This window comes from Sapajus apella, unplaced genomic scaffold (genome assembly GCF_009761245.1).
Source record: "Sapajus apella isolate SASKATOON/1434 unplaced genomic scaffold, GSC_monkey_1.0 scaffold3, whole genome shotgun sequence".
NCBI classification, from domain to species: Eukaryota; Metazoa; Chordata; class Mammalia; order Primates; family Cebidae; genus Sapajus; species Sapajus apella.
In genome coordinates, this window is record NW_022436943.1 from 1,122,761 (window position 1) to 1,149,389 (window position 26,629).

The 26,629-nt window shown below is 37.1% G+C and overlaps 1 protein-coding gene across 1 annotated transcript in view; it reads right to left on the reverse strand.

Annotated features, from left to right (window-relative positions):
- Positions 1 to 26,629, reverse strand: part of VPS13B (vacuolar protein sorting 13 homolog B) — an 823,218-nt gene that overhangs the window by 92,906 nt on the left and 703,683 nt on the right. Inside the window, exons 40-42 of the mRNA XM_032247702.1 lie at positions 15,914 to 16,110; positions 5,618 to 5,799; positions 3,859 to 4,208 (exon numbers count right to left, since the gene is read on the reverse strand). Coding sequence (XP_032103593.1) covers positions 3,859 to 4,208; positions 5,618 to 5,799; positions 15,914 to 16,110 — 729 coding nt within the window. The remainder of the gene's footprint in view (positions 1 to 3,858; positions 4,209 to 5,617; positions 5,800 to 15,913; positions 16,111 to 26,629) is intronic.

A 26,629-nucleotide genomic window follows, 5' to 3' on the forward strand; every position in this document is an offset into this window, starting at 1 on the left:
AAGAAGTTTCTGGCTAAGGGAGACAAAGTACTCATAACAACAATCATCTATCATCTACCATAATACTCTCTACTGGGGCTTTTAGTTGGTAGCAATGATTTCAAAACTTGCCTGCTGTTGAGTTTTAGATGTCGTGTCTTACCCAGACCCTGCCCATGCCTCCAACTGCATCTTGAGCTACTCTTCATTTGCTGAGGGCATTTGCTCAGGACACTCCAGCTCCACCAGCGTTTTCCAGTTCCTCTAATACTACACTGACCTCCTTCCAACTCATCCAACACATCAAACTACTTCCTGCCTCAGAGCCTTTCCCCTGTGTGGACATATTTTTCTCCATCTCTTGCTTGACCAATTTGTTTCTACTCAACTTTCAGATTCCTGTTTTAAGGTTGGTTTTAAGAACAGCCTTCTGAGATCCTCCTGAGGTCAAGTTAGATTCTCCTATTTTATGCTTACATAAAAGTCTATAGCTCACCTTCAGAGCACTTGTTAATTTGTACCATTATGGGTTCAAAATTGCCTCCCTCATTAGACTCTATGCTGCAGAAGGGCAGCAACCAGGTCTGTACTCTTTACAATTTTATCTCCAGTATCTAGCACAATGCCTGGCCGATAAATACTTAGGAAATAAACAAAAACCCCAGTAGATTTAATTAGTAAAATTATAATTATATATTCACTATACAAAGTTAGAAAATACAGGAGAGGAGAAAGGGACGGAAAAATTAGGAAATACAGAAAGTATAGATTTTAAAAAATCTTTAATTTTAAACTCAGCAATAATTACTATTAACATTTTGGTGAATTTTCTTTAAACAATTTTTCCCTTCTGAATGTCCTGCCTGTTACTATTCTAGTCTATCCTATCCAATCCTTTCTTATATATTTATCTGCAAACCTTTAATCAAACTGGAATCATAGTATATAATAGTATATAATTAGTTTTGATGAGATTTTTCCATTTAGCATTATATAATCAACATGAACTGCTCTCCTTGTAAACATTTTCTCTCCTTTCAGTCCGAGTACAGACATGAAGAAAGGGATATGATTCCAATCTCCCACTTAGTTACACATCCTGAGATTAAAATTCAGTTTTCATAATTAATTGGGATCAATCTTCTGTTAACACAGAGGTTAAGTTACCAGATGGAGCTTGAGTAGAAAAAAAATTATACTACTTCATCTCTAAAAACTGATCTTTAATACATGATGAGGGTTTTAGGAAAATATGTAAATTAAAGAACACAAGGAGGTTGTTTACATTTTTCTAAAGAATATTCAGAGTCCTCATGGAACTGTTTCTCTACTGCTCCTTCATCTGTGGAGTTCATTATACTGTAACAAGTTTAAGCACTTCTTGGAATGTTTTAAATTCTGTTATAATATTTAAAAGTTTGTATGTATTTGATGTCACATCATAGATGTCGAGCCTCAGAATGCTCACTTGGAATCGTAATTAAAAGATGGCTTATCCACAGTTAAGTTTCATGGAGTGTCATACAGGCATTTGCAATTAAACAAAGATACCATTTTGGTGTATGGGAAGACACAAGTGTAACCTTAATTTAAGAAAAAAACCCTTTTAATACTATTTTGTCCAAATCTGGGAAAGTGATATAGAAATGTAAAACAAACTGCAAATGGTATTTTGGATCCTTAATCTGTTTTCACAAAACAATCATCATTTATAAAAGAGAAAAGAAAATCTGTAGCCAGAGAAATCAGACACTGATGAAGGCTTCTGTTAATCTTGAACTCATGACCTAAAGGTGGAAGGCCAAATTGTTTCATGCTTCAACTGTCTGGTCCATCCACACTGGGTAAAAATGACTTGTCTCCAATATGAATCCAATAAAAAGTATGTGGAGAACTCACATCACTTTGCTTGCTTATTAAATTCATATTTTTCACTGGCAGCAATTACACTGCATGTGAGCAGTATACACACAATAAAATCCAAGTTTGGGAAACTAAACTTCCCCTTCTAAAGGGAATAAACCACATTCATAACATCTTAGAAACAATGAACTTAATAACCCTCTGTAAGCCCATTTCAATGTCAAATGTCCTATAATTTCAAAGTAGTGCACTTGCATATTTACTTTAGAATACACAGGGTTAGGTGCCTACCACATTAAAACTTGGTGGCAAGTACCCTTGACATGAGAGGAAACAAGAAAATTACAGCAACAATTACAGAAGTATATCCTCTTGTGGCTCATGTTAACATTGCCAAATCCCTGTATAAATCAGAACCAACTATTCATAGAATGTACCTGTCAGCAATATGCTATGTGACATATGGCTCTACTTAATCAAGTATACAATTCCATTAAAAAAAAACTCAGAATATTCCTTCAAGGCACTATGTTAGCCAGTCAGTCATTCACACTCTGATGTGGTTTAAAACATTTAAATATTTATGCACTATATTTTATTTATATGTATAGCTGTGTCTAAGAGAGTATTTTTACCCTGGGAAGAAACTGGTTTTTCTGAAGACCATTTTGCAGTAGTTGCTACATATGAGTCCCCTTATAATGGCTCTGATACCAAGACAAAAATATCCTGGGTTTAAATGCTCTATCAATGATTCTTTTACATTTTCTAGGTTTGTTTTTTATTAAATGCATTGTTCAAAATATGACCAAAAAACAGAAATTGGAGCCACAGAGATTTTTTTCACATGGCTATTTGAACCAGCTGCAAAGATTTAGATCACACGAGCTCTTATTTTACGCATGTCCTTTGCAACAAGAAAACCATGGAATGCCCTTAAAAAAGATTTTAAAAATATAAAACAGATGTGTTATCTTCTTTCCCTTTGCTATTGTAGTGCCACGTTAGGCAATTAATTCCTTGGTCTTGTATAGGTCTTCATGCATATAAAGAAAAACATTTATTCCCATACAAATGCTTCGAGAACTAAAGCTCCTCTACCCCTTCACTGCTCCATCCCAGAAGGAAGTCAGTGGGGGATGAAGGACCATTTCTCTTGGGGAGCCAGCTTTGCACAAATGTGTGTAACATATACAAAACATGGGTGAAATGTCTCAGCTTAAATAGCAATACAAACTTGATGGCAATACGATATAACACTAAAATCAGTAAGGAAAGCAGAAGTGATTTGTTCTAAAATTACTCAACATATTATAATCCAAATATTCTGTGAAGTTACTTTTGTGCTAGCAGACACACACAGGTTTCCCATTTTAAATATGCCACTTATCATAGGCTTATACTTCATCCCAATGGTTAGTTTCTGATAAGAAATAAAAGTTTAAAAATTATTTAAAATAATCAAGGCTGTCTAACTGATTTTAAAAAATCCATCATTCAATACTTTTTAGTGAATCAAAAAAAGTCAGAATGATAGTAGAGAAAAAAACTAAGACTGTATTGTACTCACTATTTCATCTTGTTGCTTTTTTTATTTTGTTTGAAAAGATGGAATGCTTATCATCAGAAAGGCTCACACAGGTTCTTTATTTCTGCAATGGACACTTAGACAATTTGATACATAGCTAAGTCAAAGTTCTGGCAAACTAAAGCCACAATACTTGGAAAAAATTTCTGGGAATATGTTACTTTCCACACAGATGTGGTACATTAGTCACAAAAATGTGGGCATGATCTCCAATGCATGTGTAGAGAACCCATATTCTCCAAAGTTTTTCAAAAATAACATGCATCACTTTGCCAAAACAGAGAAAGCCTCAAGTATAACGGTGCCCATCAAATTCTTCATTCTCTCACATTTTTGTTTGTGTTTAACATTATCAGATGTGATAGGATATATAACCTAATAAAAGATCATATGTGAACAAACTGTAAACTGTTCTGGAATGTGCATACCTGTTGCCAAGCTTGTATTGCAGTGTTTAGAGAATGGACTACATGCTGTCCAAAGTTTACAAATACAGAGTCAACTATCATGGTGCAGTCAAGCAGCTTTTCCACTACATCACTGGAAACTGCCATCTGACCGAAGATGCTGAAGGGTTTCACCACACTTTGCATAGTGACATTTCTGCACTCGAGAAGTTTACAGTCTGCTTGAGCTGCGAACCGGAACTCCTGACAGACAGAATCATTATTCCACTGTCGAAGATACATGTGTGGTTCTCTGAAGGAAACAATCATGTATTCTAGTTCAGATGGCATACTTCTATCAGAAACAAATGGCTGTAGGTACTGTGGTGCAGCTGTCGAGAAAACAACCAAGGAAAACAGCAATTAAGATGAGCCAACACTTTGTGAAAATAAAGAGTAAACTGACATTCAAACAACTTACTTTTTGATTATTGAAATTAGATTCGGTGTTCAATAAATTCAAATTATTTATTGAAGATATAATCTTTGGATTGCCATTTTATATTTGCAAACAAACTGTTTTGTTCAATTAGGCCTCTTAAATATGTTGTCCAAAAGTTAGTTTCACAAAAAGTTGATCACAGAAGTCAATAAATATTTGAAAAGCAGATATCTATCTAAAGAGAATTTTATAGAACTGCTCTGTATCTCCCAATCAAATCTCAAAAACAAAAAAACATGACTCAAAGAGAGGTAGAGAAAGCAGGTTCAACTTCATTTTTGCTGAAAAGGCAAGATGCTTAATAGCAGTTATGTTTGGTTTTAATCTGATTTTCTCTTCCTCCCTTCATTACCTGTAGGTTAAAAACCTAATAAATGAATCAAAATGTATCACCTAGAAAAGGTTTGGTACAGAACATAAAGCTTAAGAAATAATTACCCAAGTAACATTAGTAAACTTATAAAAGGCCACTTTTGGTGTGTGGGAAATTTTAAACTTCCTTCTAAACTTGAAAAAATGAGACCCCTTTAAATTAATTTGAGACTATGCCTATCTTTTGTGGAAGGTATTCATGCTTTTGAAATCAGGCAATACCAAATACTTTCGGAATCTGTTTGCTACTAATGTAATGACTCAGGATACTGAATAAAGAGATCTGATATGGTTTCGTTGGGTCCCCACCCAAATCGCATTTTGAATTCCCATGTGTTGTGGGAAGGACCCAGCGGGAGATAACTGAATCTTTGGGGAAGGTTTTTCCTGTGCTGTTCTCGTGATAGTGACTACATCTCAGGAGATCTGATGGTTATACAAAAACAGGAATTTCCCTGCACAAGCTCTCTTTGCCTGCTGCCATCCATGTTAAGATGTGACTTGCTTCTCCTTGCCTTCTGCCATGATGGTGAGGTTTCCCCAGCCATGTGGAACTGTAAGTCCATTAAACCTCTTTTTTCTCCCAGTCCTGGGTATGTCTTTATCAGCAGTGAGACAATGGACTACTATAAGATCATAACTGGAATTATGATAAAACCAGCAATTTTTGTAACTTCCTTGAAAATTTTCATTAGGTAGCTCAAAAACACGTCAGCTCAATACCATGGATAACTTCTAGGTTCATAAGTTGGCTCAGAAGTAAAGGGTATGCCTGTGCCAAGTCAACCTCAGAATAACTTTGCCACTGCTTGCTTTATACTTCCAGAAGATAAACGATCTAAGACTGAAGACTTTTGTCTTGAAGACACTCAAGAGAAAATGGTAGGTATTAAAAGGATGTTATTCTGATGCTAAAGTAAAGAGTACCTGTGCCTAGTTGGTCAAGGTGATGACAAAGGCGGAATTCCAGGTGAGCAAACTGGAAGGAAACGCAAAGGGATGGGACAAACCATGGAGTGAAGCAGGAGTCGACTCTGGTACAGGCAGCCAGGGCTGTTGGAGTCACAAGTGGATCACAAGTGCTTTGAGAACCAGACTCACTTGCAGAGCTATGGGAAAGAGGTGATAAAAGAAGTTCAATAACCAAAATTGCCCAATATTACATAAGTGAAATGTCTTTTTATAAGGGTTTCTAAAACTAGTACTCAAAATCCTATAGTCAATATTTTATCAAATCTTCTGTATTTTCTGATGTGAATTAGTTGTTTTTTAAAATTAAGTTTGTGTTAGGCCAGGTGCGGTGGCTCATGCTTGTTATCCTAGTACTTTGGGAGGCTGAGGCAGCAGGATCGCTTGCGCTCAGGAGTTCGAGACCAGCCTGGGTAACATAGGGAAACCTCGTCTCTACAGAAAATTAGCTGGGTGTGGTGGCATGCATCTGCAGTCCCAGCTACTCAGTGGCTGAGATGGGAGAACTGCTTCGGCACAGCAGGTCAAGGCTGTCAAGCACTGCATTCCTGCCTGGGTGACAGAGCCAGACTCTGTCTCAAAAAAAAAAAAAAGTTCACATTGATTATTCTCTACGAATTGTTCACGGAAAACTTTCAAAGCATTCCTCAACTGTCAAGTCATGCTGACCTATCTCCAAATCAATTTGCTTCCATCCACATCTCACAAAACTTATGGGGCATTTGTTCCATTATTGGTTTAAGACCAATGCAATTGAGAATGATTCTGCTATTCAAAAACCCAATACTTCGGTATCAACATAAATATTTCACTTTTGTTTTACTTCTCCAGATTGTTCATATCCATATTCCTATAGGAGTCAGTCAGTACTCTTCATTAAGCACTCACTGAATACTGTACTAGGTACCATAAAAGTTATGACCATGTCCAGAAGAATGAGGGTCCTTTGGACACCTACAATGCATGGGTTCTCTCTTCACTTGCCCATCCTCTTAACACTATTTTATACAAGTTAAATCTTTTTTTGTTATTGTTGAGATGGACTATTGCTTTGTTGTCCAGGCCAGGCTGGAGTACAGTGGCATAATCCCGGCTCTCTACAGACTCTGCCTCCCAGGTTCAAGTGATTCTTCTACCTCAGCCTCCCAAGTAGCTGGGATTGTAAGCGCCTGCCACCATGTCTGACTAACTTTTGTATTTTTAGTAGAGATGGGGTTTCACCATGTTGATCAGGCTGGACTTGAACTCCTGACCTCAAGTGATCCATCAGCCTTGGTCCCCCAAAGTGCTAGGGTTTCAGGTGTGAGCCACCATGCCCAGCCTATACAAGTTAAATCTAATTAAAATGAATAGTGAAGGCATCCATAGAAGGGAAGATGTCTGCACATGGTGGCTGTTCCAGTGCACAGGAAGCATGCTGCCTAGATTGCATTAATGCTAGTAGGAGCATAAGACCTGGGAATTTGGGATTGTTGGGGGAGAACAAGGTGTGTCCTGTTAATTGTGGATCACTGAATCGATGTTGCCCTTTTCCCACTACTCACTGTCCTCCACTCTCTTCTTTTCAACCTGAAATATGCTCTGTAGCTATTGCAGCCTGGCTCCCAAATTCATGAGGAGCCCAAGGACAAGCACTGTGATTTATAGTATTCTAGGGAGAACTATGACAGGAAACACTAAAGAAACAAATCCTTGATTTTCAAAGAGCTCACAGTCTAGCTGGTGATACTCAATACATAGACATTTACAAAAATGATCAAACAGATCCACCAACCAGGAATAGGGAAGTGGGAAGTGCTGCTAGAGTGGAAACACAAGAGGAGCTTAATGGCATGGGGGAATCATGGTATTTTCAGAGGTGTGGCTCTTCCATTGGATTTTGGAAGAGGTTGTGAACAGGCTGGTGAAAATGAAAGCTAGGAGCATTCCAACATGTTTACTGCATTGTTTAACCTCAAAGAGTTTACAGTTATGTGGTGTAAGCATTTACTGCAATGCTAGTAAATCTCCATTGCATACAAAGAAAACAGACTCTGGGGCACTAGGTTATTGACTATGCAAAAAATGCAGCTAAGTATATTCTTAAAACATCTATAATTGAGGAATGTAATCCAAGTAACTTTCTAGGAATTTATCTGTAGAGTTAACAAAAGATTTCATTGTCAAGATAAATTAAAACTTGTATTTATTCTGAAACAGGAAAACATATTAGTTGTATATGTGAACAACTAATTAGAACTCTTTCCCTTATACTACTCATATAAGTTTTTAGAAATAGGGTAAAATGTTAGTCAAAATATTATAAAAAATACAGGCAAGAGTTCTATGGGGCCAGTTTTTAAAAATGGGTGCACAGTTTGAGGTGTTTATCTGAAGCATTTTTCTGGCCAATTATAATTTTTGACACGCTAAGATTTTCCAAGATGTATTTTCTAACTCCCGAGAGTGGCAAATATTATAACATATTGCAAAAGGTTGCTAAAACATCAGGACTATCTAATATAATCTTTACTTGTAACAAATTGATAAATCCTTCACTTTTCCTAAATTAAGTGCACAAAGCAATGGCCAGATGTATTTTTAGGTATATACAGTAACTCCTGAATCATAAAATCATACTCCAGTAAGCATTAGTGCCAGTAGCACTACTCTAGTCAGCGATACTCCTTCAATCTTGGAATCCTGACTAAAACGGTTACTAGGTTAATGTATATTCAAAAATTAAGACTTTTATTTAAAAATTGGAGTCAACAAAATCATACATTTCTTAAACACAAAATATAGTATACGTAATTTAAATATACATTATTTTTTCATTAGCGCATTTATAGTTTTTGATATTCTTAACTTAAATCGCCATTATATACTATAAAAGTAGCATGTATGTGTTTACCTTTTACCTAAGGATTAAAGAGGTCTAAGTACAATAGGACTCAATAGTCCTAAATATGAGTGATGACCCTGCTAGAGACTTGCAGTAGCTACATTTGTATAATTCTCCTAATTAGGTACAATAGTGGACTTTAATCTGATTCAGATCTCAAAAGGTAAAACATCACATGCATAATAGGCAGAAAGAGAGAAGTAAAAAAAACTCACAACTTATTATAGTTATATTTCAACACTTCTCCTTTTCCCAAAAGACTTTTAAAATAGGTCAAATTCATGGCCAATGACAATGCTCACAGAATTACCTGGTGCTCTTCACTTTTAACATGCTGGAAAATAGCTCCTGAAAGCAAGACCTCTCAAACAGTAATAAACACAATTCACCATTCAGTAGTTTATTCAAAGAGCTTTAAGTTCAGAGGGCTATTTAAGTGCTATTTTTAGAAGAGTGGAAATATTCTAGACAGTGCGAAGGATGGCAGGTGTTTTATTTATTCCTTCGTTTTAGCCAAAGAATTACTTACCAACTGTCCTGAGTGACCTACAGAGGGGATCAATTCTTTAAACAAGGAGTGTCCAGTACATCTAGATGTAGACTGATCCTATCTTAATGGCACTGTGGGGACCTAGGCACAATTCCTAAAGATCCAGCCCTGAATGTCACTCTGGGGTAAACCCCTACAGCACAGCAGGTAATGACACCCTGAACTTCTTTATGGATCCCTTTATGGTAATAAAGATTTTATAATATAGTATAATATAGCATAGATATTAAGCAGAGAATGACCAGGATAGGAGAACCTAGAATAAAATGTATGCACTGCATTTATATTGTAGTACTGGGCAAGTTATTTCACCTGAATAAATTTCAGTATTTTTCATTTACAAAATGAGTACAGTAATTAGACCTCCCTTTTTCAAGTATTATTACATGAGCTACTGCATATAAACTACTTAGCATGATGTCCACTATTTGATTAAAAAAAGATGGAAAAAATCCACCCCTCTTTTTCTTGTTGGCAAGACAAGGTACCACACTGGCTACATAGGTTAATGTTAAGTGATTCTCTTTAGCTTTCTAAGAGGGATCTCACAACAGCATATTGGCATTCATCTCAATAGGGCACTGCCTCTCAACATTGGTTCACATAAATTCTCCTCTACCCACTGCATGAACACTGCTCTGTCCATCCAAGGAGAGTGCTGAATGGCTGAGAGAGGACGCGGGAGGACGTGTGTGCCTGCTGCACTGTGATCCTTCCACTCCTTACAGTGGTTGTTTTCTAAATGTCTTAACCTTAACTCTAAATAACAAGCACACTTTTATTGTAATCCAGTATACACACATAAAATGGGGAAAAAGGTTTTTCTGAAAATACAACACACACTATTTTCTATTGAGATAATATATTAATATATATAATACATAACATTTATCAATTTAACCATTTTAAAGTGTACACTTCAGTGACATAAAGTACATTTGCATTGTTGTGCACCTCTCACCTCCATCCCTCTCTAGAACTTTAAAATTTTTCCAAGATGGAACTCCATGTCCATTAAACTCTCACTCCCCACAGACCCTAGCAGCCACCACTATACTCCCCAAGAATTTGACTACTCTTGGGATAGCATATAAGTAGAATCATATAACATTTGTTTTTTCTCAAATTATTTTCTATTTTATGTTATTTTAAAAATTCCAGTTGTAACCAGTTACTTAATAACCCACAAACGTGCTCCAATTTGTAGTTTGAAAAATAACCTTAAATTAGCTCTCAGGTAAAACACTCCTTTACATCTAACTAACAAAAAAAAAAAAAAAAAGGAAGAGTAATCTCCTAAGGTTCATAGAGTAAGCAACATGACAGAGAGAGCTCATAAGTACCATCATCCAAGAACTCTGAGACCTGAGGAGCACCTGAGTACTTCGGGGTCTGTGTATGCGAGAAGGACTACTTGGCAAAGGCCAACTCCCTGGAGGACTTTGGACACAGAGTTCAATCACCAACTAAAAGTAAATAGCAAAGGGCCTCAAAAGCAAACCTAGTGAAAAAAGTAAGCATTTTTTCTACTCAAGGAAGAGAAGACAAAACTCAGCTTTAGCCCTAGGGAAGGATAAAGGAAAGAATTTTCTGGATTAATCCTGGGTTATACCACTGTGTAACTAAAACACAGGTGACAAAGCAGTTCCAAATGTCAAGATTTATGTCTGAATGGCTTATAAAACTAAACAAGTTACCTCCAAAATCTAGATACATCTAAAAGTGCAGACCCAAGTAGCCAAATGGAGAGAAACAATATCTGGAAGGCCACAGTCAGTTTTTGGGAAGAGAGAGTTCAACCAGCAGAGAGAAAAGAAATGATTTAGCGACTTATCCATCATCATGCTTTCTCTGATTCCTTCACTGTCTATATACACAAGAACCAAGATTTTGTGGAATGAAAAGCTTCTTCACACTCACATACTCATTAATACACACACAGGCTAAGGATCGCTGTCTCAAAGATTACCAAATATGAGTGGACAGTGATTTTTTTAATGAGATCTTAAGGAAGTAAGAAGAAGAAGAAGAAGAAGAAGAAGAAGAAGAAGAAGAAGAAGAAAATATATACATATATATACACTAAAAAGCATATCCAAAGATGGAAGCACTTTATAAAACTCACCAGAGGTTTAATTTTTATCATATGAGGAAAGATCTATACACCCTTAAGCCATTTCTCTTTCCAAGATCCCTTCTGTCATGAGTCAGCATTTTGGGGGTAAGGATAAAAAGTCCTTATAACCAATCTGCTCTCACATGCTTTAATACTGTGAGAAGATGACCATGAAATATGGACAAGAAAGTACCAAAGTCTTGGGACAGATCAAGAGTTTAACATGATCATCAAACAACTTACACATATTGAGATCTGCACAGTTACTATTGTGTTATATGATAAATGTCTGTAATTTGTGTGACTTTCCACAGCCAAAATAAATATTTCTGGAGTTATCTCTTCCAGGGTAAGGGAAGACAGAGAAAAAAAAGTAACAAGTTGTTCTGATCCATCAGAAGACACCTGATTGATATCAAACCCAGGGAACCTGCCAGGTTCCCTTTTATTCCTCGCAGGGCTAGTCACCTGGTAAGAGGCTGCCAACTGCAAATATGAGTGTGTGCTTGCTGGGTGTCTTCTGTTTATTCTCTCAACCCACTTTCTACCATTCCCCACCTTCTTCTCTGCCTCTGGAAGGGAGCTTTCTAGACTGCACCAACAGGCTACTTTGTCCTCTGGCTTCTTCTTAGATTCAGTCAGTGGGAGGTACCCACAAGGCAACTTAGAAGGCAGAAGGGGAGTGAGGTAATAGTATGTATTTTCCTGGTTCCTCTGTAGCCAGATCTCGGTACCTTAGCTGTGTTCCTCTACCAAACATAGCTACAAACACCTACTCTGAGTTAGAGTTTTGACAATGGCTCTATCACTTGGCTCCCTTTCGCCTAAGATTGGGACCATTTCTCAGGGTTCCTAGCCCATACTTTCATAGTTCATTAAACTCTCCTCAATCAGCCAGTCTGAGATGCCATCTGTTTCCTGTCAGAACCTGACTGATAAGAGGTTTACTTAGGCTTTAGCAACAGGTAACGGGTGTGGACAAATACATACATGATGGGAGTAAGATAAACAGCTGAAATGGATAGCATGACCAGGGCTCCAGAGGCTGCATCCCTTGCCTCTAGACCACTACACAGCAAATAGAAGAAGGGTTTCAAAGGTCAACACCATACAGGTCAACATTTACTTCAAATGCTCCCTCCCCAAAACCACAATAACATCAATCCATTTGTTTTCATATGACTAAGCAAACCATCTTTAGATGGTTCCACTATCTTTAGATAGTGGAACCTAATTAATGACTCGTTTTTTTATTTTTTGAGACAGGGTCTCGCTCTGTCACCCAGCATGGAGTACAGTGGCATGATCTCAGCTCATTGCAACCTCTGTCTCCCAGGCTCAAGCAATCTTCCTACCTTAGCCTCCTGATTAGCTGGGACTACAGGCATGCACCGTTATGCTTGGCTAATTTAAAAAATTTTTTTGTGGAGAAAAAAGTCTCACTATGTTGCCCAGTCTGGTCTTGAACTCTTGGACTCAAGCCATCTTCCCAAAGTGCTGGAATTATAGGTGTTAGCCATTGAGCCTATTATTGACTCTTTTTGTCTTTAGTCATTTTCACTGGGGGATCCCTGTCATCCACTGAACTGGCTGGCACCTATTGAGTCCTTAAGGTCTCAGTTTAGAAATCAATCTCTCAATACCAAATAGCATACTGGTGATGCGGACAGGCCTTAAACCTAGGTCTTCCACCTTGAAAGGTAGAAGTCTTCTGCCCCTATTAAATACTACCCGTATTTATATATTTACAGTGATGCCATTACTGTAGGAACATTAAAACTTCATCTCAATTATAGGCAAGAAGGTTTTTTTAAAATTAGCCTTCATGAAACATATTTTTGTGGCCTTTCTTCTAGTAATGTCTAATGTCAATCCTTCTCAACCTACTGAGACTATCTCTTATAAGACAATCTCTAATCATAAAAGTGCCAGGATTTTGTCCAGGTTTAGATTTCTCATGTGACAGAATATACTGAGGCTAACTGTAAAAGCTTTCTGTCTGCATGAAATGTTGACATATTATCAAAGCAGTACTGTTTTCTTTCTAGAAATTAGATGAATTATATTAAGGATACATATTATCCTTAATAGTGTTTTATTATGTTGACTTTTAAACCAACTCTTCTAATTTAATTTCATTTATATCAATTTCTATCTGAAAAAGTGATTGATCCCAAACAATTAAATTGAGATCAATTGTGGAATATCAGGTAAGTTGAAACATCCCTGGTGAGGACAAGGATCTGTGATCACAATGTCAGAAGCTTGGTGAAAAACTGCCTGACTTTGATTGTCTGCTTAAATTTTTGTTTCCTAAAGGCTCCACATTTCTGTACTGCTAAGCTTATCACAAAAGTGATTTTTATAAACGTGTCAGATTCTGAGGCATTAACTTTCTCTATGCTTCTTTCAATGATGAAAACACATTATTTCATAATTAGAATCAAGAAGTCATTTCTAACTTGATACTATTAATGAAACTCAAATTAAAAAAAAAATCAATGTAGTTATCCATAGCTCTATTTTCTGAGATTTCCTGGTTTCTGATGAGATAACCTAAACTTAGAAAGGCAATCTTTCCATCCATCTGACAATTCATCACAGGATGGGTGTTCATTTTATTACTGAATTATATACAAGTAAAATTAAAACACTACTTCTCTAATATATTTTACTAATTCTGTAATAAAAGCTAAACTGTTAGGAAGGTAAATATTTTTAAAGAGCCCAAATGACCTAGTAATAGAATATATGAAATATAAAACACACAACACATTATCAAGCATATAAAATAATCATGAAAAAGACTATGAGGCTACAGACCAAAATGTTAACAGAAGTTATCTCAGTGTGATTATGAGCAGTGTTGTTTTATTTTCCAAATGTTCTTCAATGAACATATATTATTATTATTTTTAGATAGAGTCTCACTCTGTCTCCAGGCTGGAGTACAATGGCATGATCTTGGCTCACTGCAGCCTCCGCCTCCCAGGTTCAAGTGATTCTCCTGCAACAGCCTCCCAAGTAGCTGGGACTACAGGCACCTGCCACCACACCCAGCTAATTTTTATATTTTTAGTAGAGACAGAGTTTCACCATGTTGGCCAGGAAGGTCTCGCTCTCTTGACCTTGTGATCAACCTACCACGGCCTCCCAGAGTTCTGGGATTACAGGCGTAAGCCACCACGCCAGGCCTGAACATATATTATTAATAAAAATAAATATTTCCAAAGAAAAAGTATTCACAATAATTTATAGTAAAAATAGGAAGTAGACCACAAAGTGGTATGCTATGATTATAACCTTGTAAAATCGTGTACACATATGGGCAAAAATAAAGGTAACAGAGAAAAGAAAAAACATTTGATTTGCAAGGTATTGGAATAGTAGATGGTTTTTTATCTGTTATTGTCAGAATGTTGTTTCAGGGCAAAGAAGGAGGCGTTACATAAAAGGAATAAGAACAACACTAAGCCAGTCCATCAGGAGAAGTGGCACGTGGGGCATCAACAGCAATGAACGGCATAGCCTCATAGTGCACATGATGGTATATGACCCAAGACAACTGTTTCACTGGTTGTGATTTACTTTATTTACCGTCTTTTATGGGGGCATGAGTAAAAGGACTTAGCAGGGGTGTGTAAGCTAGAAGTGTTGAAGAATAGGTTGCTGAAGCCATTTTTCTCTACTGTAAATCAGTGGATGTGTTAAGTAGGTAAACACTGAAATATAATATGGTCTAGAGATTTTATTTTATTTTTTTGGTGATGGTCTTACTTTGTCACCCAGGCTGGAGTGGAGTGGTGAGATCACGGTTCACTACAGCCTCACCCTCCAGGGCTCAAGAGATTCTCCTCCTCCAGCTTCCCAAGTAGCTGGGACTACAGATGCGTGCCACCACGCTCAGTTTTGTATTTTTTATAGAGTTGGGGTTTCACCACATTGCTCAGGCTGATCTCGAACTTCTGGGCTCAAGAAGTCTGCCTGCCTTGGCCTTCCAAAGTGCTGGGATTACAGCTGTGAGCCACTGTGCCTGGCCAGCTCTAGGGATTTTTTATTACCAAAGAGACTTTATAGGTGGATAAAACTTTAGCTGCATAAAATCCTTTGAGTATGAATTATGTGGGTTAGCTAGACAAGTTTCCTAATGTCTGGAGGCTTGTCTTTTATCTTTTTTGGGGAGACAGTCACACTTTGTTGCCCAGGGGAGGCTTGCCTTTTAAAGTTTTAAAAAACCAATTAAGAAGAAAATATTTCTAAAGTTTACCTTTTAGAAGGCGACAATTCATTTTATTTAACATTTCTTTTAATGCCCTAGGATAATCATTAAACATATTGATTATTATGTCATTAAGATTCTACTGAGGTGTGTGTATGACTCTATTCCTCTGTATTTTGAGATCCAAGATGACTAGACTTTTTGTTTAGTTTGCTTTTTTGCATTATTTTTTCTTTTTATATTTAAGGAACAGGTTCTTAGTGAGGGTTCACAGAGCTGCATTATGAGTAAAAACATAGGATTTTGAGTGCACAGACTTTGAAACATCAGATTTTGTCTTTCTTTGTGGTTCTCATCTGTTGTTCAGACAGATGCAGCTGCTAGACAGCTGAGATACAGTTAAGTGAGGGGTCACTAGATAGGAAAAGATGACTTGATCATTGTTTCCCAGGGTAATGCTACCATCTCATCTTTCACTGAATTACCTTTGGTCATCAGCTCCATTTTGACTGCTGTTCAAGACAATTCTCCAAAGATCTGAAGATACTAATTTCTTCTGGTCATTCACGAAATTGATATCCGGCAACTGCAGTTCACAAACTTTGCTTTCAGACAGACTAAATTCTCTAAATGCAACAAAAGCTTTCTGGAGTTCATCCCAGTATTCCAAGCTACAAGGAACCTATGTTAAAATAAAAGAAAATTAGAAGTTGCAGATAGAAACTGTGCTTTTATATTGGTTGAAATTCAAATTAAACCTTTATAAAAGTTATAATATTAAGACCTTTAGAGGAGAATAAGGTTATAAAAGACAGTAGTTAGAATTTCTTTTCATATTACTATAGATTCATCCTGTTTGTTTTTAAACACCAATTCAAAAATAATACATAAAAACAGCCAAAATTTTAAAAGTAATAATGGGAACAAATTCTACAAGGTGTTAAATGTATTATAAACCCACAGTAAGAAAAAGATAAGGCTGGTGTAGTAACATACAAATAGATTAAAAGAAAAGAATAAAGTAGCACAGAAAGGGCTAAGTACAGACAAGATTTTACTGTGTAATGAAGGTGCTGGCCAGGCATGGTGGCTCATGCTTGTAATCCCAGCACTTTGGGAAGCCAAGGCGGGTAGATCACCTGAGGTCAGGAGTTCAAGACCAGCCTGGCCAACATGGTAAAACCCCGTCTCCACTAAAAATAGAAAAATTAGCCAGGCGTGGTGGCACACACCTGTAATCCCAGCTACTTGGGAGGCTGAGGCAGGGGAACTGCTTAAACTCAGGAGGCAGAGGTTGCAGTGAGCCGAGGTCATGCCACTGACTACACTCCAGCCAGGGCAATAGAGCAAGATTTTGCCTCAAAAAAAAAAAAATAATGAAGGTGCCGTGTCAGATAAGTCGGAGAAAAATGGAAAATGACATTGCAAGAACTGACTAGTCACGTGGTAAAGCCAGAGTTGGTCCCTACATCATTCTTTAAAGCAAGCTCCAAAGGATAAAAATGCTGAAAGCCTAAGAGAAAAAACATGTTATTATTTAAAAAATATTATAATAGGGTAGCCTTTTGTATGTATGGCATGAAACCCATGATAAAATCAAATTTAAAGAGTAAAATAGGATAAGACAGGTAATATTCGATGACAGGTCAAGGAATATTCATTCTGATAGGAGAGCGCTCTTACAAATCAATGAGAAAATGACACATAATCACAGAGAAAATATTTTGTTTAAAAAAGGTAGATTTTACAAGTTCCTCAACTGTGCTAAATGTCTACTGCAAGCAGAGCATCCCCCGGGGGCTCTTCTGCATTACCCTTGTGAGACTTTGGAACGTGGAGAACCAATGAAAACATGATGCGCATGCTGCTTGCCATGCCACAAGCAATAGGCTTCTTTGCTTCTGACCAGGAATCTTGTGCCTTCTGCCAGCATCCATGAAACACTAACAAGAAAGCTTACTAGCTTGCACTGGCTAATACCCGAGAACCTGATAGCAATTAGATTACAGAAAAAACAAAAAAAAACTATAACCAGTCAGTAAACACAAAAAGTTACTCAACGTTACCAATACTCAAAGAGATTCAAATTAAAGCATAATATTTAATAACCCTTCAGTTTAAGAAGACTGACACGTCTAAGTACTGTACAACTATGAGAAAAAAACTTTTTTTTTTTTTTTTTTTTTTTTTTTTTTTTTTTTTTTTAAGACGGAGTTTCACTTTTTCATCCAGGCTTGAGTGAAGTGACATGATCCTGGCTCACTGCAACCTCCGCCCCTTGTGTTCAAGTGATTCTCCTGCCTCAGCCTCCTGAGTAGCTGGGATTACAGCCATGCACCATCACACTCAGCTATCTTTTTCTTTTTTTGAGACCAAGTCTTACTCTTGTCACCTGGGCTGGAGTGCAATGGCACGATCTCGGCTCACTGCAACCTCTGCCACCTAGGTTCAAGCGATTCTCCTGCCTCAGCCTCCCAAGTAGCTGGGATTATAGGTGCCTGCCACCACGCCCAGCTAGTTTTTGTATTTTTAGTAGAGACAGGGTTTTGCTATGTTTGCCAGGCTGTTCTTGACAAGAACTCCAGACCTTGTAACCTACCTGCGTTGGCCTCCCAAAATGCTGGGATTACAGGCATCAGGCACCTCGCCTGACCAATTTCTGTATTTTTAGTAGAGAAGGGGTTTCGTCATGTTGGCCAGGCTGGTTGGTCTTGAACGCCTGACCTCAGGTGATCCACCCGCCTCGGCCTCCCAAAGTGGATCACAAGCGTGAGCCACCACACCTGGCCAAAACTTTTTTTTTTCTGTAGGAAGTATGCTTCTAAGAATTTGTTTTACAGAGATTCCAAAGCAAGAGTATGTGTATGTACTTCAGTACTGTGTTGATAAGAAAAGTTGAATATCTGTCAATAGAGGATTGGTTAAATGTAACATGCAGATCTATAGAATGTATTTCTACACAACTGTTAAAATGAATAAAGAATATCTCTAGGCCAGGTGCGGTGGCTCATGCCACTAATCCTAACACTTTGGGAGGTCAAGGCGGGTAGATCACCTGAGGTCAGGAGTTGGAGACCAGCTTGACCATCAAGGCAAAACCCCGTCTCTACTAAAAATATAAAAATTAGCCAGGTGTGGTGGCAGGCACCTGTAGTTCCAGCTACTCAGAAGGCTGAGACAGGAGAATTGCTTAAATTCAGGAGGTGGAGGTTGCAGTGAGCCTAGGTCATGCCACAGCACTCCATCCTGGGTGATAAAGTGAGACTGTCTAAAAAAAAAAAAAAAAAAAAAAAGAAAATCTCTACATATTAACACAAAAGATATCTAGGAAATACTAAATTTAAAGTATTTTGTTTAGGATGAGAACATGTGGGTTGATCCTATTTGTTTTAAAAAATAAAAGAGTGGCTCAGATATTTCTTTTTTGGAAGCATTCCCTAATTACCATCCTCAGAACTGATCACTTCCTCTCTTGTGTCATCTCTATACCTAGTACACTCCTCTATCATAGGAATCAATATATTTTGTAATTACTTATTTATATGTTTGTCTACTTTATTAGACTCTGAGATCCTTGATGTCTACTTTATTAGACTCTGCGATCCTTGAGGGCAGAAGTGGCATATTATTTTAATATTATTTAATATTAATATTATTTAATATTATTTAATATTTATTATTTAATATTTTAAAATATTCCTAGTACTTAAAACAGTTTGTGGACATAATGGGACCTCAAAAAAGCTTCTTTAACAAATAGATTTCTTCTTAATTTTTCTCTCCTAAATAAATAATTCTCAATCTTTCAACAGGAATGAATGTTGAAATAAATGTTACCTCCACCTATAATTAAGTTTCCTTTCTTTAAACAGGGACTTGAGTATCCATATATAATGAGATGCTAGGAGGAAGAAGGGAGAGCAAAATGGATATGCAGAAGAGGCTAAATGTGATAAAAGAGAAGCACACGTTCTGGTTAGTGATAAGAGACATATCCATGGCATTACACTTTTAGCCACCATTTCTTGAAATTCTCTCTTTTCTTGCTTTGATGACATAATTTTCTCTAACTTCTTTTCTCTGGGTTATTGTTCCTATATTCTCTCTCACCCTGAAATACCTCTATACTCCCTACTTTCTTACTGTCTCATGTCTAAATCGTTCCTATCAATCAAGAACCAAATCAAATACCACCTTTCTCAGGCTTTTCACCTCCCCAGATAGAAAAATACTTTTTCCTTTTCTAAACACCAATAATTTTTTAAAAATAGGAACCTCTTTTAGGGCTATTATCACTGTAAACTTCATGTTATAGTTATTTCTGTATATGACATCTTCTCTGGTGGACACATTCCTTGAGGGAATGATTTCCATTTGGCTAAGCTTTGAATTTTCACAGCACTTGGGATAGTGTATATAACAAATGTTCAAAAAGAGTTGCTGAATAAATGAATGAATAATTCATGAATGAATGAATGAATGTACACATACTGGGTGATTCAACCCATCTCTGTCACATTACAGATTCTCTACAAAGAAGTACAGAAGTTGAAAGCATGAACTTTGAATCAGATCCACTGGGATTCAAATTGTAGCTCCATTAATTTTTTCTTGGGCAAATTAATTTTTCTTTATTTTTTGAGACAAGGTCTCGTTCTGTTGTCCAAGCTGCGGTGAAGTGGCATGATCACAGCTCACCGAAGCCTTGATCTCCCTGGCCCAAACGATCTTCCCACTTCAGTCTCCTGTGTAGCTGGGACCAGAGGCACGTGCCACCATGCTTGACTAATTTTTGTATTTTTTATAAAGAGAGTCTCCCTATGTTGCCCAAGCTAGTTTCAAACTCCTGGGCTCGAGCAATCCTCCTACCTTGGCCTCCCAACGTGCTAGGATTGTAGGCATGACCCACTGTGCCAGGCCCAAATTAATTTTTCTAATACAAGTTCCCATATCTGTAAAAAGGGGAGAAGAATATAGCTACCCTAATGAATTGTTGTAAAGATTAAATAAGACAAAGCATTTTAGTCAATACCACATAGTAAGAACTTAAGAAATGTTAGTCATTTTTTACCCCTCTCATGCTCAAAGAACACTTTGGAAGCTTATATGTTGTTACCAGAATCAGGTAAATTTTAAGAGTTCTGCTTATTAGGTTTCTTAATAATGGGTTGGACTTCTGAGAAGAAAACAATAAACTATGAACCTGGATGCTCAGGAACACTGTACCCACAGTTCAATATGATTTTCTGCTACATACCTGTTAAAGTGTGGCCCTCCATATATGCTATGACTTCAGAGATAAAGGAATATATCATTGCTTAACTACTCTCTGGACTGCCAGTGAGTCAGCCCTGTGGTTTAAGACACTCATAACCAGGGAAGAAACAGATATGGGAAATGGGATATAAATCCCTAGAGAGACATATAAAAATCTCAGTGGAGGCCAGTAGCAGTGGCTAATGCCTATAATCCCAGCACTTTGAGAACTGGAAACAGGAGGATTGCTTGAGCCCAGGATTTTGAAATCAGCCTGGGCAACTTGATAAGACCCTGTCTCTACAGGAAAATAAAAAAGTTGGACATGATGGCATGTTATTGTGGCCCCAGTTATTTGGGAGGTTGAGGTGGGAGGATCACTTGAACCCAGGAGGTCAAGGCTGCAGTGAGCTGTGATTACATCACCGCACCCAGCCTGGACAACAGACAGAGACCCTGTTAAAACACACACACACACACACACACACACACACACACACACACACGCACAATCTCAGTGGACAAGGACAAATGAGTTGAGAAAAAGCATATTAATAATTTAACGATATAGTCACTTTGTTGTGCTATCAAATATCAGATCTTATTTATTCTATGTCTATATCAAAACATTACGTGTACCCCATATCATATATATATATCACATATATATGTGATATATATATATGATAGCTATATATATATCACATATATATGTGATATATATATATGATAGATATATATATCACATATATATATGTGATATATATATATGATAGATATCACATATATATGTGATATATATGATAGATATCATATATATGTGATATATATATGATAGATATCTATCATATATATATGATTATGTACTCATAATAGGGCTAAAATAGCTAAAAATTAAAAATTAAATGTTTATTTAAAAATGTTGCATAAACACAAGTACAACAAAGAATATAAAATTGCCTATCATTCCCCACAAAAAGAAAAAGCATATTAATATACCTGTTGTTTTTGGTAATACAAATAATAGAATGTGAAGTTCAATGTAATGTTTTTGGTGAAGAGGTTATACAGAAAATATGCAAAAAAATACTTATTTTTGGCATTTTCTCCTAAATTCTACATTAAAATTAAATAAATAGCTTATAAAAGTTAGCTGGCACATTGGAAGGCAGAATAGGACTTTAAAAAAAAAGTACCAGTAAGTTTTGAAGTACAAGGCAAGGGTTGGCGTAGGTCCATAATATAAAGCAATCCAAGCTGGGAACCCTGTGGGAAGTCATTAGGCAGCTTAGGGGGCAATGAACGTGGACTGTACCAACAGTGAGGTTTAGGGAAGGAGGAACTGTGGGAGTTTAAAACAAGAAATGTGAAAGAATGCCAAAGAAAAACTTTATTTAGTTCACAACTTGTGTGAGGCTGGCTCTGTAGTTGCATACTTCAGCTGGAATATTCTCAGCTACTCTGAAAATTCAGAAAACAACAGATAGCTACTATGGGGGTATATAGCAAAGTATGTCAGTTATGTGTCAGAATTTTCCTTTATGTGTCCTGTTTTACTCAGTTAACAAAGGCATATTACTAAATTTACTCCAAATGAAACCCCTATTAAAAATTTACATTGTTTGCCTTTAAATACATTTATAAAAGTTACACACTTCTTCTTTTTTCCCATTGGTAGAACATATAATAATCCTTCAGTATCGATGGAGAGTGGGTTCTGGGACCACCCACAGACACCAAAATCTATGGATGTTCAAGTCCCTTATATAAAATGGTACAGTACTTGCATATAACCTATGCACATCCCCCCATATACTTTAAATCATCTCTAGATTCCTCATGATACCTAATACAATGTAAATGCCACGTAAATAGTTGTTATACTGTATTGTTTAGGGAATAATGATAAGAAAAATAAGTCTGTACCTGTGCAGTACAAACACAATTCTCTTTTCTTGAATATTTCTATTTTTTATTTTTTTTTCTTGTAGAGACAGGGTCTTGCTATGTTACCCAGGCTGGTCTCGATCTTTTCTTGAATATTTTTGATTGGTAGTTGGCTGAATTCATGGATGTAGAACCAACAGATACGAAAGGCCAACTCTACTTTTCTTTATCTTTTTTTTTTTTTTTTTTGATAGAGTCTCGCTGTCACCAGGCTGGAGTGCAGTGGTGTGATCTCGGTTCACTGCAACCTCCGCCTCCCAGGTTCAAGTGATTCTCCTTGCCTCAGCCTCCCGGGTAGCTGGGACTACAGGTGTGCACCACCACACCCAGCTAACTTTTATATTTTTAGTAGAGACGGGGTTTCACCATGTTGGCCAGGATGGCCTCAATCTCTTTACCTTGTGATCCACACACCTCGGCCTCCCAAAGTGCTGTGATTACAGGCATGCGCCACTGCACCTGGCCTATTTGTCTTTAATATTTCAAAAGAAAACCTAAAAATAACACTGAGTATAATTAGTATTTTAAAGATAATTACATTCAAATATATATTGAACTATAAATTTACTCTTAAAAGCATATAGATAACATCTTTATATTATTTCTCTAACCTAAAAAAAAAAATGTCACTGGTGTCACACTCTGGCTAAAATCTGGGCCCTGCCACTTAAATCACTACTCTATTATCTTGGGCAACCTACTTAATGATTCTGAGCCTCAGTTCCCTTACCAGTAAACAAGGGTTAATAAAGCCTGTATTGTTTTTTGGCCAAATTAAGGATTTTGACTTTATTTTCTTTGAAAGGTTGAAAGCAAAGAGGTGATGTCAAATTTATATTTTTCAAAGATTTTGGATACTATAGACAATGGATTAAAAAGAGGCAAGCGTGGATGCAATAAGTCCAATTAGGAGGTCTAAGCTAGAAATGTTAAAAGCTGAGAGTATGGTTGGTGACAACAGAGTGATATGTAGGAGATTCTTGAGACATACCAATTAATAAGTTTTATTGATTGACTTGGCTATGAGAAGTGAGAGGGAAGTGTCAAGAATAACTCCAAGGTTCCTAGCCTGAACAGCCATATGCTAATGTCATTTACAGGGATGGGTAAAACTGATATATAGTGTGTGTGAGTAGAGGAGGAGATCATAAGTTCATTTTTAGCCACTCTGAGTTGGAGGCACCAATGAGCCATCCCAGAAGAAATGCTGAATAAAGGATTGGCAATTCTGAACACTGGAAGAGGAAGTTATCTGTGCTGACACACAGCTACAGTGCATTTAGCACTAGCCTTTTGTCAGGAGAGTATAATGGAAAAACAGAGAGCAATAAAGTTTAGGGTACTTATTTGCAAGAAGGTATTTTAAATGATGAACTAGGAATGCAAACCAGTTAATACAGGATATGAAAATGGTGAGCTGATGAAAAGAGGAAATCAGAGAACTAGAGTTTACTGAATAGTTTAACAAATAAATGTAGTAGGGGTTGTTGAATAAGCAGGGCAGAGAGCTATGAGACTGTGAGGGAGCTTGAGATGCTGGAATAATGACTTAGGAGGCACAGCAGCTGTGGATGATGACAAGATCCAGAGCTTGAGCATGGGAGTGAGTAGTTAAATGGAGTGGAAAAGACTCCTAGAGAGATGAGATCAAGGTAGGGTTTTGGCTGGGCCATTTATAGCAGTGAAGAAAAAGGCTGGCAGCCAGGGGGTGAGGACCAGTGAGAATGAAAGGGAATGACCAGAAAGTTAGTAGATGGCAACAACAAAGACGGATGAGAATATACTTAGAGAGAATGAGAAGCAAGGGGACTTGACAAGAGGGTAGAAGAGTAAATGCCAGTGCACTGGTAAGCAAGGAGAACACTTCCTCTCCTGGCCTTGAGATATAAAGGACACAAGAGAATGAACAGCCTCCACTTCAGAGGGTTGCAGTGGTGAACTAGGTCCCAGGGGACAGTGAAATTTTATTCAAGGTAATGGAGTAGAAGAAATGCTGGAAGAACAGGTGGAGGTTTAGGGGAGAGTTCATTAATCAAGGAGCAGATGCTCCAGAGGGCAAAGAGGAAGGGCGTGGAAGGCTGAGGAAGAGAGAGGTTGGTAAGAGTAGGTAACAGTATCTAGACAGGAAGAAATAAATATTATAGTTTGGGTGGTGACTAGAAAAGAAGGAAATGAAGCATGAGGTGGAACTGACACCTGATTTAGGAGGAGTAGACACAATGGCTGTGGTTCTAAAAGTAGTCTACTACTACTTCTTGAGTCCTGGCCTGCATGCCATGTGTTCTCAGACTATTATTCTTAAAGATAACAATACTACCTTCTTTAACAGTTTTATTCTAAAAAGAGCTTGTTTAATGTATTGATACTTTCATTCAAATTATTTCGCATTCATGGTAATTTTTAACAAACTTTGCATTAACTTAACTCACTAATCCTCTCTTGTCTTTCAGTCATAAATTGACATTGCCCAACTAATCCCTAGGTGGTGTTGACATAATTAAGCTAAACTTCTAATGTGGTTATATTATTCTTCTAACTTCACATGGTACCAATTAATTATTTTCAAGGAATAACTCTGGGATCTATTTTATGTGATCTATTTAAAATAACTTTATTATGTGCTTTTAGGTTTGAAATAGATGACGTGAGTGATCTTTAGTTACAATATGTATAACTGAGGATTTGTTATTAATGCCTGTGCTGAATAACTTGAAGGAAAGATGACTATTCCAAGAAAGTTTGGTTGCCAAAAAATAGTTTAGAAAGCCTGAATATCTAGTACTGAGTCATGGGAAGTGGGAACAAGTAAATTGGTTTCACTGGAAAACATTCCACAAGTAACACATGGTACATTTCAAATGACTGTCAAGATTATATATATTTTTATTACATTTTGTTTCCCTATCCATTATTTGACAGGACCTAAAAAATTAGCCAGCCATACATAATAAACTGTACTCTAAGCATATGCGGTCTTTGCATATGAATATATCTTAGGTTGTATATCTGCCAGTTGGTAAAAGCCCATGTATTTCTGCATTTAAAATGTTATTCCACAATTTGTTTCCATTTGGTGGCTAATTTGGGAAGATTTGCATGTGTGTTGGCCATTTAAAAATATTTTTGGTACAAAGAATATTTTGGCACTTAATTTGTTTTTATTACTTAATAGTACTGCCAAGACTGTTAGCAGAGTAATGACTGCCCATCTGTCCTCATGGATTTCTTTGTGCAGGGGCTGCTGAAGCTGGGCCATTACCCCTTTCTACTCAGTCCCACTAAGCAACCCAGGCAAAGGATACCAAGGAAGTGTTTTTGCTGTATATATGTGCATAATAAAGATCTGGTAGGTAGAGAGGGGGACCTAGCAATTGATGTAGCCTATCAGTCTGCTTCAACTATGACAAAACAGGGTAGCTGACTGTGTAAGGCTGGATACTGAGTACAAAGCCAGAGCTTCCATTCTAGACTTAGTTATTAAAGTTTGGTTACAGTAGAGGATACTGTCTTCATCACTCTTCCCGCTATATTTCTAGACTTCCCAGGGTGCCAAGTCGAGTAATTACAGCAGGAGAAAAACAGCTATATCTCTGCCATCATCTGTGTTTTGATTGTAGCAGTTAGTGATGGCAGCTGTGGTAGAAGAAACTACTCTTTAAATAGTCCTTTATAAGATACAAATTTACAGATTTTTCTTACACATTATTTCAGGGAGGAAAATATTCCCATTTTACAAATGAGTGAAGTATGTCTCACTAATGTTAGGTAACCTGCTCAAGATTAAACATTTAGTAAGTGGCAAGCCTTTTGGTTGTAAATGCTGTGCTCTTTAATGATTTTTAGATCAAAGAAGAAAGATAGACCCCATAATGTGTCATTTACGATTTCCAGCTCCACTTTTTTTTTCAAAGTGGATTCTTAGGAAGCAATAAACAGAGAATGCATTTTGATTTTTGCCACTTATCCCAGTCATTTATAGTTACTTTATTTGGCAGCTT